The sequence below is a fragment of the Vitis vinifera genome, chromosome 17 (genome assembly GCF_030704535.1).
Source record: "Vitis vinifera cultivar Pinot Noir 40024 chromosome 17, ASM3070453v1".
NCBI lineage: Eukaryota > Viridiplantae > Streptophyta > Magnoliopsida > Vitales > Vitaceae > Vitis > Vitis vinifera.
In genome coordinates, this window is record NC_081821.1 from 4,900,483 (window position 1) to 4,914,961 (window position 14,479).

At 35.1% G+C, this 14,479-nt stretch overlaps 2 protein-coding genes across 11 annotated transcripts; both read right to left on the reverse strand.

Moving 5' to 3' along the window:
• Window positions 1–258: 258 nt before the first annotated feature.
• On the reverse strand, window positions 259–7,883 carry LOC104882334 (putative AC transposase). Of its 10 annotated transcripts, none has more exons than XM_059734195.1 (8): window positions 7,434–7,882; window positions 7,279–7,352; window positions 5,794–5,913; window positions 5,636–5,681; window positions 4,248–4,429; window positions 3,682–3,897; window positions 2,415–3,286; window positions 259–1,476 (listed from the first exon to the last, which is right to left on the reverse strand). In XM_059734195.1, exons 6-8 carry the CDS (start codon window positions 3,881–3,883, stop codon window positions 568–570), a joined length of 1,983 nt encoding a protein of 660 aa, XP_059590178.1. In that variant the 5' UTR covers window positions 3,884–3,897; window positions 4,248–4,429; window positions 5,636–5,681; window positions 5,794–5,913; window positions 7,279–7,352; window positions 7,434–7,882; the 3' UTR covers window positions 259–567. The 10 variants fall into 10 exon arrangements, with proteins under 10 accessions (XP_059590178.1, XP_019082037.1, XP_010663530.1 ...); XM_019226492.2 differs by having other exon boundaries at window positions 3,682–3,903; XM_010665228.3 differs by lacking the exon at window positions 4,248–4,429 and having other exon boundaries at window positions 7,434–7,883.
• Window positions 7,884–9,005: 1,122 nt separating this feature from the next.
• On the reverse strand, window positions 9,006–11,006 carry LOC100249148 (uncharacterized). The gene is made up of 4 exons (XM_002275100.5): window positions 10,668–11,006; window positions 10,398–10,519; window positions 9,553–9,702; window positions 9,006–9,436 (listed from the first exon to the last, which is right to left on the reverse strand). The coding sequence occupies exons 1-4, from the start codon at window positions 10,884–10,886 to the stop codon at window positions 9,295–9,297; spliced, it is 633 nt and encodes a 210-aa protein (XP_002275136.2). The 5' UTR covers window positions 10,887–11,006; the 3' UTR covers window positions 9,006–9,294.
• Window positions 11,007–14,479: the final 3,473 nt, after the last annotated feature.

Consider the following 14,479-nt stretch of genomic DNA (forward strand, 5'->3'; position numbering starts at 1 on the left):
AAAAAGAAAAGAAAGTTTTTAAGTGGAAGCTTCTTGCTTTGCCATTCTCATCTTATTTTTCATATAAACTAAAAACTCAACGCCAAAACAAAAAAGAACCAAAAAAATAAGTGCGGTAGAGAATTTAACTCCCTCGAAAAAAAAAAAAATTGCATCCACGTATACAATGTTCAGCAATGCTGTAAATTTCAAATGTGTAACAGCATCAGCTTGATTATCAATTAGGGAAGAAAAAAGAGATGCACCTGAAGCAATGGATTAAAGCACAAACAAATATTTACTTAGTGGCCTAAATTGAACAAAAATTTGACATCAGTATGTTCCAAACTGGTCGCCATAACACTAATAATTTAAAGGCCATATCTCCCTCTCTTCTAGTTAGCATTCTCTCAAATTCTCATCTGTACAATCAAATTACATACAACAAAGAGAATGTAAATGGAACACCCATTCCTGCTTCTGAGTTGAAGCTACATTACAGGTATCCATGTTGCTGCGTGACCCAAGTTGCTGCTAAAACCTCTCCATTTTCATTTTCTTTATGGTTACAAGTCCTGTTTTCTCTCCTCATTTTTGTTTCTTGTCGAAGCCTGCAGTGCCATTATCTGCTGCAGCCGTCGCTAATTCCATCAGGCTTTCATAGTCTATCTCGGTTGATTTATACTTCAATTTGATTCCACCATGCGTCCATGACCTAATACATAGGAGAGCTTGTGTGCTATCATGTGGCATTGAGAACCGTTGTTTATCCATCTCATCTCCTTTGCCACAAAACACTTCTTCAGGTGCCACAGAAGTTGCCTGAACAGCCAAGAAATCACGGGCCATTGTAGATAGCCGTGGATAACGTGTAGTGTTCACCTTCCACCACTCCAAAACATCTGTTGGTATTGGAGCAGGTGGCTCTGACAGGTACTGGGTGAGCTCGTCAGTGGCGGTGCTCATGCTCACCCTTCGTTTCTTTCTAGCAATTTCCTCAGCAAAAGAAACACTCGCCCCATCCTCAATCTCTTGAGCACTATATCCACTGGCAATGGATGGGAAATGGTTTGTTGAATAATTTCTCATGAAATGGGTTCTTGCTTCCTCTAGATTGGTTTCCGAGTTGAGGCTCTCTGGAATGAGCTCAGCTTTGATTCGGGGATCAAGAATTGCTGTCATGTATGTAAATATATTGCATACCTGATTGCTGTAGCTGCGAGTCTTTTTGGCCATTTCTTCAGCAGCATTCTTTAGCCAGTCTGGACTACGAAGGGATTCTCTGCAACCAGCAATCATTTCGGAAATGTGATCCATGAAGAAAAGAACCAGACCAATTGTTGGCACCTTGTTTATCATGTTGAGTGTGATTTTGTAGAAGGCTTCCAAATACGCATACACAATGTTAACTGCATTCTTCTCTGCAGGGTTGAGCAACATCCTACCGCTTAGGGTCTCCTCATACTTCCTGATGACAGCATCCATGGACTTGCCAGCCTGTTTGGTAAATAAAATCCTTGTTCATTGTTAATTCACAAGAGTAAACAGCATTACAAACAAGCATTATATTACACACGACATCTAGAGTACTTCTATCCGTAAGGGAGGTATCAATTAGGGACAACTGAATTTACAATAATGATCAGTTTACATAAAGGATTAGAATTGCGCCTTTACCTCTCTCTGCATTGGTTTATGTATGAAATTATCAGAAATATACAGCAAGAAGCGCATGTTAATTTCTTAAGAGATGGTTTTGTTTGACAAAACTATTTCAGGAGTTAACATCCAATAACTAAGAAGAGATACTTTAAAATCTTAAGGTTTTAGGCTATATGCAGGACTAAGAACAAATATATTCAATATTGAAATATAATTGTTAGTAAACTAGAAAATGAAAGAGGGCATGGTAAGATTGATGGTCAAGAGTCACCAAAGTAATCACTACCATCATCTCATAACAATTCTCAGCAAGAAAGAGGAGACAAAGGATGTACACCTAAAAATTGAATATGGTGGATTTAGTGTGAAAGTATTTCTGATAATACCTAGCAAGGTAATTTAGATGGATGAACAATCTGGACATTTGCAATGTGCATCCACTCATGGACCAACACAAAGTAGTGACCTGAGCAATGCTGTTGAAGGCTGCAAAAGAACAGGAGGCCCCAAAAGAGACTGGCTTGACACAGTAAGAAAGAGTGCCAAAGATTTATCATAGGATATGACCCTAAACAGAGACAAATAGTGAGAAATTTATTCAGCCCAATCTAAGAATTAGGATTCCAGCTCCAGCAAGTTGAGATGAGCATTTTTTAAGAAAGAGCAAACCCAACATGCCATGAATATTTGTACTCATCAGCTAAATGTAAAGGGTCACTATATGTGACTTCCCATATGCCAAATAGGACCTTTCAAAGGACAAAGGTATTCACCTTGCACACAATGTCAAGCATCTGGTAATTGCCGCTCCACCGGGCTGAAGCATCAAGCGGAATCTTCCAACTGCCTTCTTGATAAACAGTTGTGAATTGAATAAAATCCTCAGAAATCTCTGAGGATGAGTTCATCTCCAGTACAAACTCCCGGATCTTAGTGATTACTGGCTTTGTGGTTCTTAATCCATCATCTATGATCATGTTCAAAGTGCGAGCAGCACAAGGGAGGTAGCAGAAGGGTCCCACTTTCTGACCATCCAAATCCTCTTTTAAGGAATGGCATGCATGCATGGCAGTCTGACTGTTATCATGGGTGCAGGATAGGACTTTGCTTTCAATATTGTACATCTTGAGAACCTTTATCAGTGAGTGATAGATCTCATTGCTTCCACAAGGGTAAGGTATGTGACAAATATCAAGAAGAACCTTTTGAAAGCACCAGTTTTCATCAATCCAATGACATGTAACACTCATATAAAAAATCTGTTCATAGGATGTCCAGAAATCAACTGTGATCGATACTTTTGATGAAACCTGTTCCAAAGATGCCCTTACATCTTCTCTCATGCTTCTGAAAACTTCACGGAATACGGCTTTATACTTTTCACCTGGCCAGAGTTGAATTGACGGATTGAGAAATTTAAAGGAGTTTGCAAGCCACTTTTCCTCCAAGGTTGAAGGAGGGAGTGAGGCCAAAATGAGCCACTTTATTAGCAACCAGTTCAAATGATCGAAATCCACTTGTGGTGATTTCACTTGAGTTTGAGGTTTCTTGACTATTGTGATAGGCTGTGGGGCCGAACTGGTGACAGCATCCCCGGACTTATCGTATCCTGGGTGGCGGTTGCTCAGGTGCCTTCCCAAATTGCCTTTACCAAGAAAGGAAAATTAATAGAAGCATGGAATAATTACAAATGAAATGAGCTCAAAATATGGTAGCCTCAAGCCCAACATGCCACATGTGCAAAGCAGGATCCATTCAAAACATGAAGATTTTAAAAGAAAGGAAGTACTTTAAAAGGTAAATTTTTTTTCGAACTAATCCGCTTTTGACACTTCAGTCTCATGTGGGCTTGGGTGCATCCGAGCACAGATCCTTTTTCCTGATTATTTTAAGGATAACACAATCATAGATTTGTAGTCAGATAATTTAGATCTGATTTTGGGTTATGAAAACTTTAAATTTCTGAGACTATATATCTCATCCATGGGAGGAAAGAGGAAAAATGAAATAATGTAACAGAAGCAAGTGCACAGGAATTACCAGTGGCAGTTGCAATAGAATAGCTCTGTCCACAAAATTTACACCTACGACTTTTCCCATCAGGAGCTGTCTCAAAAAACTTGAGATAAACTGATGTCATTGTCTTCTTTCTTGGTTTTGCTGCAGGACCAACATTGCCCTTTTCTGAAGAACCCAATCCAATATCTCTTGGGTCAATGTTTGGAATGAGAGCCATATCCATTACTGATTTGGGTTCTGCATCTACCCAAAATGGCAAATAAAACAGTTCTTAAGTTATAACAGTATCGCTGAGAAATCAAAAGCCCCAGTATCCACACTTCAACTAAAATAACAAGGACATGACTTTTATTTTTGATAGGAAAATAGAGAAATATATTAAAAAGAGTGCCAAATAAAAATGGAGGTACCAACCACGTAACTATGGCGCATACAGAGAGTACTAGGAAAAGGACAAGAAAAGGAGAAGAAAAAACAGGGACAGCTTTCAAACCCTAGCATAGCATAGATGATCAATGGAATCCAACAGATATTAACCCACCCCTGAGGGGATTCTAGACCAATTCCCAGAGAGATTTGAGAAAAACCTTTTTCAATATCTGATCAGAAACTTCCTCCCTTTGAAGATTTTGTCATTCCTTTTCTTCTGTAAGAGGAGACAATCTCTACGCCTTCCTCCACAACTCAGTAGAAAATCCCTGATCGTCCTTGGAAAAACCCACTAAATCCAAGAATTGCAAACAAGATATCTGACAGCAACTGGGCATTACTACAGTAAATAAAGATGTGGTTAGCTGTCTCCCCGCACATGTTACATAAACTATATCAGTTTACTATGGCTCATCCCATTCTCTTTAGTTGGTCTATGGTTAGAATCCCTAAGAAGGGGGGCTTGAGCTCCACACCTCCTTTGAAAGATTGAAAAGAAAAATGAAAAAAATTTAAGGCTACCAAAGACAAAGCATTATAAAAAGATTTCACCAGGAAAATCCACTCCTTTACACCCCTCCAAACTAACCTAATCGTCCTCACCTCTTGCAGTCCCACAGACTGAATGCACTCCAAATATCACCACCAATTCTAACTCCCAATCTTGGAGAGACCTTTTGAAAGCCAGTGCTCCAATGACACAAGTTCCCCTCCAACAAGAAGGAAACTATTGTATAAAAGAGGGACATCCATCACTTCATATCTCATCAATGATCAACATTTTTTTCTCTTTCTCTTCCTCATCCTAACAGCATGTTGTGGAATAATTAGAAACTTGAAAGCAACGAAATGGAAATGAGTTGATCTTACTTACCTAAAGTGTTCTACAAAAGACTAGTATTCATAGTTCTAGAAATATCACTTCTTTTAGTTGAAAAAATCAAAACAAACTTGATTTGGGAGGGTAAAATACAGTACAGACATTGTTCTGATGTAAACTTGGCAGCACTATGTCAATGGTCTACAAGTGAAACTGTGAAAGTCTTCTCAATCACTAAGTGGAGGCATAGCAACTGATAAAATACTGTCCATGGTACAATTTCTTTTACTACTGATATAAATCATATTATTTGCCCTAAAAAAAAATCATACAACTAATATTGCTATCAGCCTGAAACCACTAAATTCTCCAATTATGAAACAGCATAGGATTAAAATCAGCACAAGTTTAGGTATGTCAAGGATCAAATAGTAGCATAAAAAGAGAAGCATCAATCATTACTGGACAAGCAATGTTGGGGAATGAGAAAACAATGACCTCCCAAAAAAGCAAAAAAGTCTTCAAATAGAATCACTTATAAGTGAATCAAGTAAAAGTAGGTTATTTTCTACATTACTAACACTTCATTGAACATGGTTCAAAATATAAGAAACATATAAAACTACAAGTACACAATGAAGGTGTTTCTTCTAGATTCTTTAAAATGGTAAATCCAGTTTAATGTGCTTTAACAAAACTACAAGCATGATACTTAAATTCTGGTACCTTTATATGTTTTAAATGCATTATTTACACTCCAGTCCATTGGTTCCTGTCCGAAAGTGCAATACAAGTTGTAAGAAATAGAGATACAAAGGTTAGGTTTATAGGAAACATGCATAGAACTCAATGCTAGAAGATGAAAGAAGATTTAGCTAACTTACCACTAATGCAGCCACTATAAGTTAGGGACTCAAGTCTGGTAATATTCTTTAATAAGTTGCTTTCCTACCAAAAATAATTGCATTTAGGGGATGAATATGCTCTCAGCCTTCCACCAAATCCTAGAAAAGGTAATAATTCCATGAAACGGGTCTACACAGCAAACATAAAATAATATAAAATCCATAACTTGGGATAGAGCTTAGAGTGTTGAAAAAATGAATACAAAATAAGCCGAATGGTGTAACAAACTTATTCCCCCTTTTATCCCTTCCTTTTAGCTTGACACAAATTTCAGACATTCAAGCATCAGCACTGGGATTTCAATGTATTTATGCTATTCATAAGTCATAACAATAAGCCAAAGGGATTGCAAAAAATTCCTTGAGTTTTGTGATTTATTAATAAGTCCAGAACATTATAAATACCCAGATACTAATATGACACAGTAAAAAAACATCCAGAAGGATGTAAATTTATCTGTCTCCAGTATCTAAATGGATTAGCACAAAATCCAATTTGACTGAGAATTGCAAATGCAATCCTAATTGTTCTTATTACTTATCTGAATATTTTCACTCATGTCTGTCCATACAATTTTCATCGATGTTCCAACACATAGTTATTCAAGACAGGTAAGCACTTTGGACCATACCAGGAGGCTTGGTTTCGGCCTTTGCCAAACATTTAGAGGAAGTTTGATAACATAATTAGTATCAAAAACTCAGATTTCCGCATTTTTAAAGTTCTATAACATGTTAGAGCAATGACTGTAATTTCCATGTCCAGTTAAAATGAGACTGAAAAACCAACTGGAATAAGCTAATCTATCCTGGAATTTCTATCTGCTTTAAGTTTGTGAATGATCAACTGTATCAAATAAAAGTCACAATTTTATTCTTTCAAAACCAAAGTTTTCAGTATTAATTCAACACTAAAACTTTCATAACCAAAGTTTTAGTTTTATAATGCACTGTCTCATTCATCGATCCAAATTCACTCACATTGAAATATCATTCCCTGATAAGTTGAACTACTTCACCAGTATATCCATAAATCCATCACAGCCAGCCTCATTATTCTAGAGTTTCTATAACCGAAAGAGATAATCTAACAAAATTTCCATGAATTTTCAACAAAATGACTCAGACATCCCTCCATTTCTGATGCAAATGTCATTATTGGTAACCGAACTACCCAGGGAAAAGTCAAAACAAACATCAGACATTCTACATCCCAAATTAAATAAGAAAACAAAATACATCAAAACTTAGACTAAATGATATTTGATGGAATACATAACGTCACCAAAGCTCCGTCTGGTTGCCTGGAAAAGAGAGGAAGGAAAAGAAGAGAAAGTAGAGAATACTGCCGTTTCATTTCCGGAAACATGTACTTGAACTCCAAACATTGAAACGACGTTAATAAAAAAGTACCACACAATCATAGATCAGTTGCTGAAGAAGAATCCAAAAACGGAAAATTACCTCAAAATTCACGAGAAATAGAAGCATCGCGCGGACTCAGTCTTCCCCTAAGCCTCAATCCTCAGAAACGCAACCTGAAAAAGAACACAACAATCAAAATTCAATACTAAAAAACCTCAAATTTAGGGTTCCACAACATCGACACAGTCACTCACCACAACACATAAAAAATAACTCCTCCCTCTTCAACTCCTCCTCCCGTTGGAGTGCGAAACATCGAGAGTGAAGAAGCAGAGAGAGAATCGAAGAGAGAGAGAGAGTTTAGAGAGAGAAAGCTGTAGAGAGAGAAAGAAAGAGTTGCAGAGGAGGGAGAGGGAAAGAGAAAGGGAGGAGATGGGCGTTGGATCTGAGCCGAAGATCGGAGCCGAGCGAGAACGAGGAGAGAGAAACAAAAGGGTGAGATCAGCTTTTTTAAGAGAAAGTCGAAAGTCGACGCTGGAATCAGGAGAGCCGCGACGCCTTATTCTTCATTTCGGGTTTTTCCCCTTTTGACGGGCTTTCGACGGCTTAACGACGCCTTTGAGGCTTTGACAGAGAATGGGAGAGACTAGAGAGATGGTGGGGTTGGCTCGGCTGGTGGGTTGGGTTTGGTGAATCAGAGTCGGGTTTGGAGTCCGAGCCAAGCTTTTTGTTTTTTCGTCTTTTTAAATTCCCTCTAGAAATAAAATTGGACCGAATAGGCTGCTCCAGTCTGAGTGTGTTGAGCCCCAGGTGCAGCCAGCTTTGGTTTTGGCTCGAACCCAATTCAAATAAAACGTTCCCTGGGTTTACATACAACGTAAATAATGTCAAAACATGAAATTCAGCAAAATTAATGGAATACTCGAAATTTTGATTTTAAGTAATCTTTTACAACCAATTTTCTAATGATTGAGCTACTATTATATCTTTTGTTTGAATATGTTCTTCACATTTTAATTAATTACAATTACAACTAAATTTATTCATATTGACCTCATTTATAAAAATATATAAAAAAAAAGTTAAAATAAATTAAAATTTTATGTATTTTTAATTATTTAATCTTTATATAGAATATTTAAAATCTTCATTTTTCGAGTTTGTTTAGCTTTGAATAGTGTTGAGGAGACAATATAGCGCAAATGGTAATATGTGAATTTGTGTCATTATTTGTGCCACAATGCGTTGTATAACTTCTGTGTCATTACGCATATCATGATTTCTTCTAAAATGAATTTAAAATAACATATAAAAATAATTTATTAATTTAAAATTATTTATTTATTTATTTTTTCTTCTTTGCCTCTTATTCGACTACCATTCCTTAGGACAAGCTTGTTAGAATTTTAGCTCAAAATCATTATTTAAACAAACAAAACCTAATTTATAGTCGAAACTATTATTTAATTTTTATTTTCTTTCTATAAATTAGTTTAAACTATATTTTTAAAGTACGATCCAAAATATGTATTAAAGCCATGATCTAATACCACTTTTAATAAATTTTTATTTTAAAAAATAAAAATAAAAGATAAAGTATGTAACATATTTTAAACATTCATTTCAAAAGTAGGTCGAAATGCATACGACTTTGAACCTAATCTCGGGTTATTTAGTACTTGCTTCTAATGATTCATTTAGTAATGGGACATTGTGGATTTATTTCTTTAATTATTTAAGCTTTTAGTAAAATTAGTAGTTTAATATGTCACCAAATTGATAACCAAACATTCTAGAAAAACAGAAGTTATTAAATTACAATCAAATGATAAGAAATTTTTTCCTTTTTGTTCCACTCCTGTAAAAGGACAACCAAATCAATGAATCAAAGAGAAGCTAGGGTCACTCTTAGTTGTGCCAAAAGAGACAATGCCATAGCAAGATGTTACAGGGGTCGGAACTTTGTAATTAAGCATCAGCTGAGAGCTGGATGAAGTCAATTGCACTATTCTATATGCAAGTGTGTTGTGTAAAGCATACATTATTAAAGCTAAAAAAATCAAACCCACATTCAGACCCCTTCAAGATCACTGTGACAACAAAAAACACAAAGAGCTATGTGCTTCTAATGAGACGAAACTGAGCCTCCTCCCTCGAGCTGCTCTTCCTCCTTGAGCTGCCGCTTGATCTCCATATTATTGCAGAAGGGCTTGGACATATTCGGTATCGAATTTTCGGGGGAGGGGGGTCAGGGACACTGCAAAATGTTGATGTAATTGGATCATTACAAGGCCCTAAATTCTATAGTTTAGACTATGTTAAAAGGGGTGGTTAGAGATTAGAATAGTTTTCAGAATGTGATAAGAATCTCACTGTAATCCAGCGAGATCGATCTGGGAAAAGTCCATGTTGGTTGAACTGTCTGGTATTGACGAACTGTCTGGTGATGAGCTTGCATTGCTCTTGACGGCAAGGACTCTGCAATTGAAGCTGCTCGCTATGTTGTTGTGGGCCATTGCCAACCTACACCACATGAAAAAGAAAACCCTACATTGAGTTACAATATCGTTTTCTTCTCTTCTACTACCAGCGCAAACTCCACAAAGATTCAAAGCTTTTACTGTCTGTGTATGCTTTTCATCCTCTCCACTCATCTTTGGAGCTTATGTTTGCCTCATGTGGAATTCATGGACCCCTCCATTAACCACAGAGCACATGTATGCACTGAAACGCAGAAATATATGTGATGTTTAAATGTTTTTTATCTTTATATTTGGTTGTTTTCCCATGAGGGTGCCTCATATGGAAGACAAGGGCCCAACCCCAAATGGGTCCCAGCCACCCATACTGTGGTGATGATGATTCTATGATTTTTTGAGCCATATGATCTTGGGTTAATTTGGTCCATACTGCCCCATCACAAATGCGATCTTTCCAAGATGCTTCGTGTTGAGATCCACATCAGAAAAAGGGAGCTCCAGAGGCATCTACTCTTCCTAAGAGTCACACAGAGCTTTTTCCTTTGTGGAGCCCAACATTTATGGATGCCTTCTGTGAGTGCCCAACACTCTCCAATCACTTGCATTATTGGGGAAAAAAAATGGTTGAGCCAATATTGCTAAAAAACCAACAGAAACAGTTGACCATTTCTTCTTCTTCTTCTCCGTCAAGGCAATGAACTGAAAACTCCAGAATTATGCAGTAATTAATCAACTTACTTGTAAAGAAAGCTCTGGTCATGGAGCCCCACGACCAGCGCTGAAGCACCGATCTCTCGTACCACGGCAACGATCCTATCGCCTTCTTGGTCGCCTTCTGTGACAACAATCTCGATCTTTGTCTGTAATAGTACTAACCATTTAATTATGGTATGCATATAGACATGAACAAGAGGGTGATCAGTCACATAAAACGACGGAAAGAACCCCACAAAGGAAAATAGAAAAGAAAAAAAGAGGGAATTTTCGAGTTTTGAGGCAGAATCTTACATTAGGGAAGTCGCTGCATATGTCCTTGAAGGAGAGAGCCAACTGGAAGCCTTTCAAGCGTGAGAGCCTAAGCTTCTTCTTGCTTCTGGACCTCTTGGGGAAGACATGGAGGAGAGTGATCAAATCTCCATAACGAAGCAGATTGTGAAGAGCCCATTCGAAAGCCGTTCTTGCTGCTTCCACATCTTCAACAACTACTACTATTTTTCTCATATCCATTGCACCCCTCTCTCTCTCTCTTTTGCTGGCTCAACTTTTTGACGGGGTTTGGGGGTTTGTCAAATCTTAAAATGCAGAATACTTGAGCCTTGTCTCTTTCTCTTTCTCTCCTAAGTCCTACCTCTCTAGGGGTTGGCCCAATTGGATTGGGCAGGTTAAGACATAGAGTGAATGAAGCAGTGACTTGAGCCCACCCAATCCTAATTATTTAATCATATAGTGACATGATTGTTGGGAAATCTAGCCTCATCATAATTCTTACACTTTCAAACCTAATCACACTAGACATCCCTTTTTATGAGTTTGGTGTTCAATCAATTCAAATCATTTATCTTTTCTTTCATAGTTTCAATCGAACATGAAATAAAATTTTCATTCTTAGTAATTTGTTTTAAAAATTATAAAAATTATTTTCATAAATTGTTATATAAATAGAAACATAGATCAAATGAGATGGCATGCTAAGGAATCTTCATTAAATAGTAAAGTAGACTAGACTTATCTAACTCTTCATAAGGTCGGTCAACTTCATTAAATAGTAAAGCAAGCACCACTCCTTGTGCTTTAGATGGAGTTGCCAATGGGGTCTTTAATGACCATGCATCTTTTGGAGAAAGCATTTCTAGTATCCCAGTGGACATTGGATTTTTTCTATTTTTATTTTTATTTTTTGAAGTAACATGTATTTTTCGAATATAATTAATGCAATCAGAACCCCGTTTGATGATAATTTTAAAAAACGTTTTTCACTTTTAATGTCGAAAAATCATTTATAATATTTTTTTAACAAACATTCCTAGAAGTGTAGTCTTAATTTGCTTTTACATATTTTATAATTTCGTAGAAAAGAATACCTAATTTTAAGACAGCCCATGTAGTGGATGGGCGCTACGTGTACGGTGGGGAAGGCTGTTGATTAAAATAATTTGAGTTGAATCAATGGCTGTGATGTCACCACCAATTTTAAAACTCCGGCAATGACGGAGGAAAGGGTGGCAGAGTCGTCAGAGAGTTGTGGCCTTGTGTCTTTGGCTTTTTCCCATTGTTTGTCTCTCTCCGGCTCTTTGGGGGTATCTATTTATTTTGCCTCCTCTTTTTAGGTTCTACTCCCATTGTGTAGCCCACAAACTTAAGTGGGACCTTATGCTTTGACATAAAATTGATTAATTATATAAGTTGCTTATCTTTAGGAAAAAAAATTATTTTTTATTAGATTATAAAATAGCTTATTTCAATTTGAAGGAATTCAGTAAGTCCCATGTTAGTGGTAGAAATAGGAAGAAACCAAAAGAGGAGCTCTAAAAATCTTAAATCATCGTCATTTTTTTATAAGTAAATTAAAAGTCTATTTTATAATAATTTTAGGAAGAATTTTTAGTCTAAAAAATGTTTTTAAACAAAATAAATTAAGGACCTATTTATTAATTTTTTTTTAAAACAATTTTGAAAAATAGTTTTTATGTTTAATGTTTTATTTTTAATCATTATAGATATTTGTATAATTATTTTTTAAAATAATAATTTGAAAATAAGTGAAAACAATTAGAAGTATTATCTTAAAACACCATTTTTTTTTTTATTCTTAAGAACAAAAAATAGAAAATGATTTTTGATTGTCAAATACATTTTCCTAATTTTTTGTTCCAGAAAATAGAAAACTGTTTTAAAAAACAGTTGCTAAATATGCCTTAAGTGTTTCAAAAAATTTTAAAAATATTTTTAAAATTTTAAAAAATCACTTATAATATTAAAAAATCACCTATAGATTTTTTATTTTATTTTTTATTTTTTAAGAAACACTTGAAATATAATTCTCTTCAAAACACTTCCAATGAAAACACTTCTGTAAAAATCGCTCCAAATAAAAATACTTCCAAACCGGCCCTAAATCTATTTAGGGGGGTATTTGGCCTATTAAATATTGTAATATTCTATATTAAGAAATATTGCATATTTCTTATAAAGAATTAAAAAATAAAAATAGAAAAAAAAAACCTTTTAGAAAAATTAGGGCAAACATTTCGAATCACGACATATTTATTGGTATATGATTGTATATTAATACAATAAAGCATAGTAGCATAAAACCACAATAAACAATGCAAAATTGAAGGACAAGTTTTCCTAAGAATTTCAAGCCAAGGACTTTGCCATTAAACACAAGAATGCTTTAATTTATGTCCTTACCAACCCTAGAACCCATTGTCCTCTACCCCTTTTTTTTAGCTAGCTACCTAATTAATAATCCATCATCCAGCAATTACTACCAATGAAGGAAAAGAAAGAATAGCAGCAAGAGTGTTGGTCCATCAATAATGGTTTTTACTTGAAGCTCTGGGCAAAAAGTATCACACAGCAGAAAACAGATAGGACAGTCCAGTTGCCACCCCCATTAAATGGCACATGCATATGTGCTTTGCAATTGCATCCTTCTAATAACTCCTGATTGTGATCCCACCATTTTAGAAATTGGATCATGGGTTTTTTCGGGTATCCGCCTCATTTTTAATATAATTTTTTGAATCTCCGTCTTACCTTTGATAGAATCTGAGGTAAATTCGTCCGACACACCTTGGTACCAGGCCAAAGCAATTTGGCTTGACATCATCTTCTCCTTACTAGCTTAATTTCCCCTCATGACACATTGAATAAGGTCTTAAGACTCTTAACCACTTTCTTACACAACCCTTCATTGTTAGCCCACTACATATATTTGACTCATCTAACAGTTTAAATTTTCGGGTTAAATAGACCACCTAACATGATCTTAATCAATTAAGACTTTAGCATTCAGGTCTCTCAATATGTTTATGGACAAGGACGAAAGGGTATTAAGTTGACATTCTTTTAATTGTTTTTATTTTGTTGTACATTGTGATTGTGGACAAGTAAGATCTTCATGCTTTGTTTGTTTTCTAGCACATACCAATATTTTAGCTCGCTTTTGATTTGTTCTCTTGTGAGACTTTGATGACAATTACAACAAAGCAAATCATAATTGCATCACAAGATTTGATGAAACTATTGATTGAGAAAACATATATACCTTTGTAATCTAGATGGATTGTTCGAGTTTGACTCAAATTTAGAATTTACTTAAGAGTGATTTGATTAAAACGTTTTTTCATAATATCTTTATAATAATAAGTGCTATAAAAAATCACTTAATGTTTGGATATAAATTAAAAATGTGTTTTTAAAATTTTGTCAAACATATAGAGTCTGATTGATAACTGTTTTTGAAAACAATTTTTTGTTATTCAAAACAAAAAATTAAGAAAACCCGTTTGACAATTTTTTTTTGTTTTTTATTTTTCTAATTATTTTATATTATTTTTATTTGTTTTTAAGAATTGTTTTAAAAAATAATTATATATATATATATGTAAAATAATTAAAAATAAAATACTAGACATAAAAATTATATTTAAAAATATTAAAAACAAGTTAAAAACATTTTAGATTTTGAAACAGACTTTTATTCTACAAAACATCATATAATAAGCTTTAAAACTGCTTTTTAGAACTATTTTCGAAAACTATAACCAAACAAATTCATAATTTTTATATATAAAAAAACTTTTAAGCATTAA

Excerpts from the sequence above, each read along its gene's own strand:
- LOC100249148 (XM_002275100.5), bottom strand. The coding sequence starts at position 10,886 with ATGGATATGAGAAAAATAGTAGTAGTTGTTGAAGATGTGGAAGCAGCA. Across the intron at positions 10,520-10,667 it reads TATGCAGCGACTTCCCTAAT|ACAAAGATCGAGATTGTTGT; the intron begins GTAAGATTCTGC and ends GTACTATTACAG. Across the intron at positions 9,703-10,397 it reads GACCAGAGCTTTCTTTACAA|GTTGGCAATGGCCCACAACA; the intron begins GTAAGTTGATTA and ends CATGTGGTGTAG.
- LOC104882334 (XM_059734193.1), bottom strand. The coding sequence starts at position 7,305 with ATGCTTCTATTTCTCGTGAATTTTGAG. Across the intron at positions 5,858-7,278 it reads TATTTCTCGTGAATTTTGAG|GAAAGCAACTTATTAAAGAA; the intron begins GTAATTTTCCGT and ends TATTTTTGGTAG. Across the intron at positions 1,477-2,414 it reads TGCTTGACATTGTGTGCAAG|GCTGGCAAGTCCATGGATGC; the intron begins GTGAATACCTTT and ends TTTACCAAACAG.